Source organism: Magnolia sinica, chromosome 9, assembly GCF_029962835.1.
Source record: "Magnolia sinica isolate HGM2019 chromosome 9, MsV1, whole genome shotgun sequence".
Lineage (NCBI taxonomy): Eukaryota > Viridiplantae > Streptophyta > Magnoliopsida > Magnoliales > Magnoliaceae > Magnolia > Magnolia sinica.
Genome location: NC_080581.1, coordinates 6,822,058 through 6,825,342, shown reverse-complemented (window position 1 = coordinate 6,825,342; position 3,285 = coordinate 6,822,058). Strand labels below are relative to the sequence as shown.

Sequence of the window (3,285 nt, the reverse complement as noted above, 5' to 3'; positions counted from 1 at the left end):
CAGACTCTCTCCTTAGAGGAATAATACTAAAGGAAAGCATCATTCATTTGACAGATTTTTTAAAGAAACAACTAAATGATAAATATAGTATGTATCAAAACACTAATCTAATATTATCAAAACACTCTGATTTGAAATTTGGAATTTGTCTGAAGCAACAAATAATTAAAAAGGGTAACAGAATTCTGATTTGGAATTTGTTTGACCATGAGAGAGAACGAACGGCTAGATTTCATTGACGAGAGCATATGCCAATTAATCACTACAGTAACTGGAAGGAACAAGACACAGGACTTGTGCTCCTTTCCATTCCTGGCCAGGTTTCAAAGTGATAGCTTCTCAACAGCTGCAGCGTCCACACACAGCATATGATTGTAATCATCATTACCCAAATCGAACGGCTAGATTTCATTATCGAGAGCATATGCCAATTAATCACTACAGTAACTGGAAGGAACAAGACACAGTACTTGTGTTCCTTTCCATTCATGGCCAGGTTTCAAAGTGATAGGCTTCTCAACAGCTGCAGCGTCCACACACACCATATGATTGTAATCATCATTACCCAAATCCGGTATGGACTTCGCTTTCCTGTCCCAAGGATTCCATACGACAGCATCCGGAAGTCCTTCTTTCCTCAAAATAAATGTTTGCTTCTTCTCATGATCCAGAATTGCAATTTTGGTTGGTGTGCTGACATATATCTTGTCAACTTCCGATTCAAACGTTATTGCATCTCCTTGGTCGGTGAATAGTTCCTTGTCCTTTAGATTGTCTAGATAATAAAGAGTCTCCAGTCCTTCTACCCGCACATAACTGTTATCAGAAACAGAGAAATGAGTATGATATGCGAAGTTGAAAGAAAACGGCTTTCCATTACTGTTGGTATTTCGGATGCGGGATGTCAATATCAGATCTCCACTGGGACTGAGATTTACCCTTAGACGAAACTCATAAAAGTGAGGCCAGGTTTTCATATCTTCTTCAGATTGCTTTAGAATTAAATCAACAAAAGCCTTATTGGAATTATTTGTCGGGAAAGGTGGTGGATCGGTGTCAATACTCCAAATCTTGTTCCTTACAAACCCTTGTTGTTCAAGAGATCCATCACTAGAGAATTGAGGAAAGCATATTGAAATCCCTCCACGTATGTTTTTTGGAGGCTCGAAAATAGCATTACTACTCATGAAAAGCAGCTCTTCCCCATGGTCATTCTTCCAAGAAGTCACTTGACCCCCATACAAATACACCTGGGCAAAGAAACCACAGGCCACTCTCAAGACGATCTTGTCGAGGTCATTGATGCCCTTGCACTGCTCGACTACAACCTTCTTCATCGACATCTCCCAAAACCCTAATTACAAATGAAATTGAAATGAAATGAGAGAGAGAGAGAGAGAGAGAGAGAGAGAGAGAGAATTGGATGCTCAGAAATTCATACTGTGTTTTGTAAACAACCAAAAAGTACGTGGATAATAAGTTATCTAACCCAGATGCCTAGCCCATTTACTATGATATCCAACCCAGATGCCTAGCCCATTTACTATGCTATCCAACCCAGTCATTTCCTTATTCACACTAGGAAGAAATGGGGACAAAGATTATCCTGATCCAAAACTTCTCTGGGCCTAAGAACGGTTGGCATCTAACCTCCATTATATCTTCTTGTATGGGCCACCATTTGTGTTTTGAAACTCCATCAATTTTGGCTCATGTAGTAAAATGTGTGGCTCAAACAAATGGACATTATGGATGTCATAAAAACATCATGATGAGCCACGCCTGCCATAAAATAGATATTAAGGATAAAATGATCCTTTATTTTGAAATCATAGGTAAATTATCTTTTTAAAGTATCTTTTGCTAACTATCCTAGCTCAAAGTTTTTTTTTTAGTTTTTTTTTATTATTATTATTAAGAAGGGGATTCTATTAACAATCATTAACACGATGTATTCGGGCATGGCCCTACAAAAACAAAGACAAAAAAAAAAAAATCAGGGATCCAGCCTATCATATGAGCCCATATATAAATACGTCCATAATGAAAAAGTGAAAGAAAAACATCCCAAACTGAATCCTCCTGTAAACAGTTCAGCCCTTCTTGTCTTTCCTTATCCTAATTAATGATTTCCACACCTGCATTATCTGAGGCTAATGAGTCCCTAACAGGTTTGGGAAGATCAGCTCTATTACAATAGAGCTTGTTTGGACTCCCATTGCTTGCTAGCTTTGCTAGACCATCTACTGCTAGCTTTGCTAGATGATTTGTAAGACTCTTATCAAGTGGTCATACATTATCATCGATTTAGATATAACCGTTGGATTATTCAGATTGAGTGATTCAGTGGGCCCCGCTATAGTTGTGATCATTATAAATAGGTTTGGGATGGGATGCTTGAACCGTGATCCCTACACACGGTTATTAAACAAGATATGAAAACATACGATATGTTGACTGAGAAGTGTGATAGGTAAGCTTCTCTAACCCTCTTTCCTATGAATAAATTTCTTGGTCGCCTCACCAACACGAGAGAAAACCCTAGTCTCATTAAAGATTCTCTTAAAGATATCAGGTATTGAAGATCAATATTCGACATCAAGATATTGGGAATGTCTTAAAAAATTAGTGTTTATATATATATATAAGAAATCAGCAACAAAAAGGATATAAGAAGCGATAAAAACCATTACAAGAATAAAAATGGAAATTAGATAGAAAAAATACATAAGTTACTTTAGGGGTTGTTTGGATGCCTGTAAATGAGGCTAACTGGAAATAATTTACAGGTTAATGGCTTGCCATCTGTGTTTGGATGCAGAAAGTTTCTTGTAAATGGTTTACAGGCTGTAAATCATTTACAGCTTTCAACCCCATTTGATTTATGGGTGAAAAGCTCTGATTTCATTTACATGCTCTCCATTTAAAGGACGTAAGCAATTTACAAGCTATCCAACTTGTAAATAATTTACTGGCTTACCGCTTACATCCAAAAAAAATAAAAATAGATACAACAGTTTCTACTCTCTACCTCCACTGAACTTCACATATAATGCAAAAGTAAAAACATAGATTAACACATACAACTGAAAATTCAAAATCAACAATCCAAGGAGACTCACATGCCCATTCAATCCAAAACACGCAAAGAGAGGTTTGTATGGTGAAAAAACAGAAACCCAAATAATAAATAATAAATAAATAAAACAGAAGATTTAAAGGAAAAGGTGAAGAGAGAGAATGATTGCGGTGTTTACCAGTATAAGGCTCTTTTGATGGAAAGAC

General features: G+C 36.8%; 1 protein-coding gene across 1 annotated transcript; it reads right to left on the bottom strand.

The window, feature by feature from the left end:
- Positions 1-431: 431 nt before the first annotated feature.
- On the bottom strand, positions 432-1,343 carry LOC131256780 (putative glucose-6-phosphate 1-epimerase). Its single transcript, XM_058257824.1, has one exon. It carries the CDS (start codon positions 1,341-1,343, stop codon positions 432-434), a length of 912 nt encoding a protein of 303 aa, XP_058113807.1.
- Positions 1,344-3,285: the final 1,942 nt, after the last annotated feature.

Bases quoted from the DNA above. Each gene is read 5' to 3' on its own strand.
- LOC131256780 (XM_058257824.1), bottom strand. From the start codon at position 1,343: ATGTCGATGAAGAAGGTTGTAGTCGAGCAGTGCAAGGGCATCAATGAC.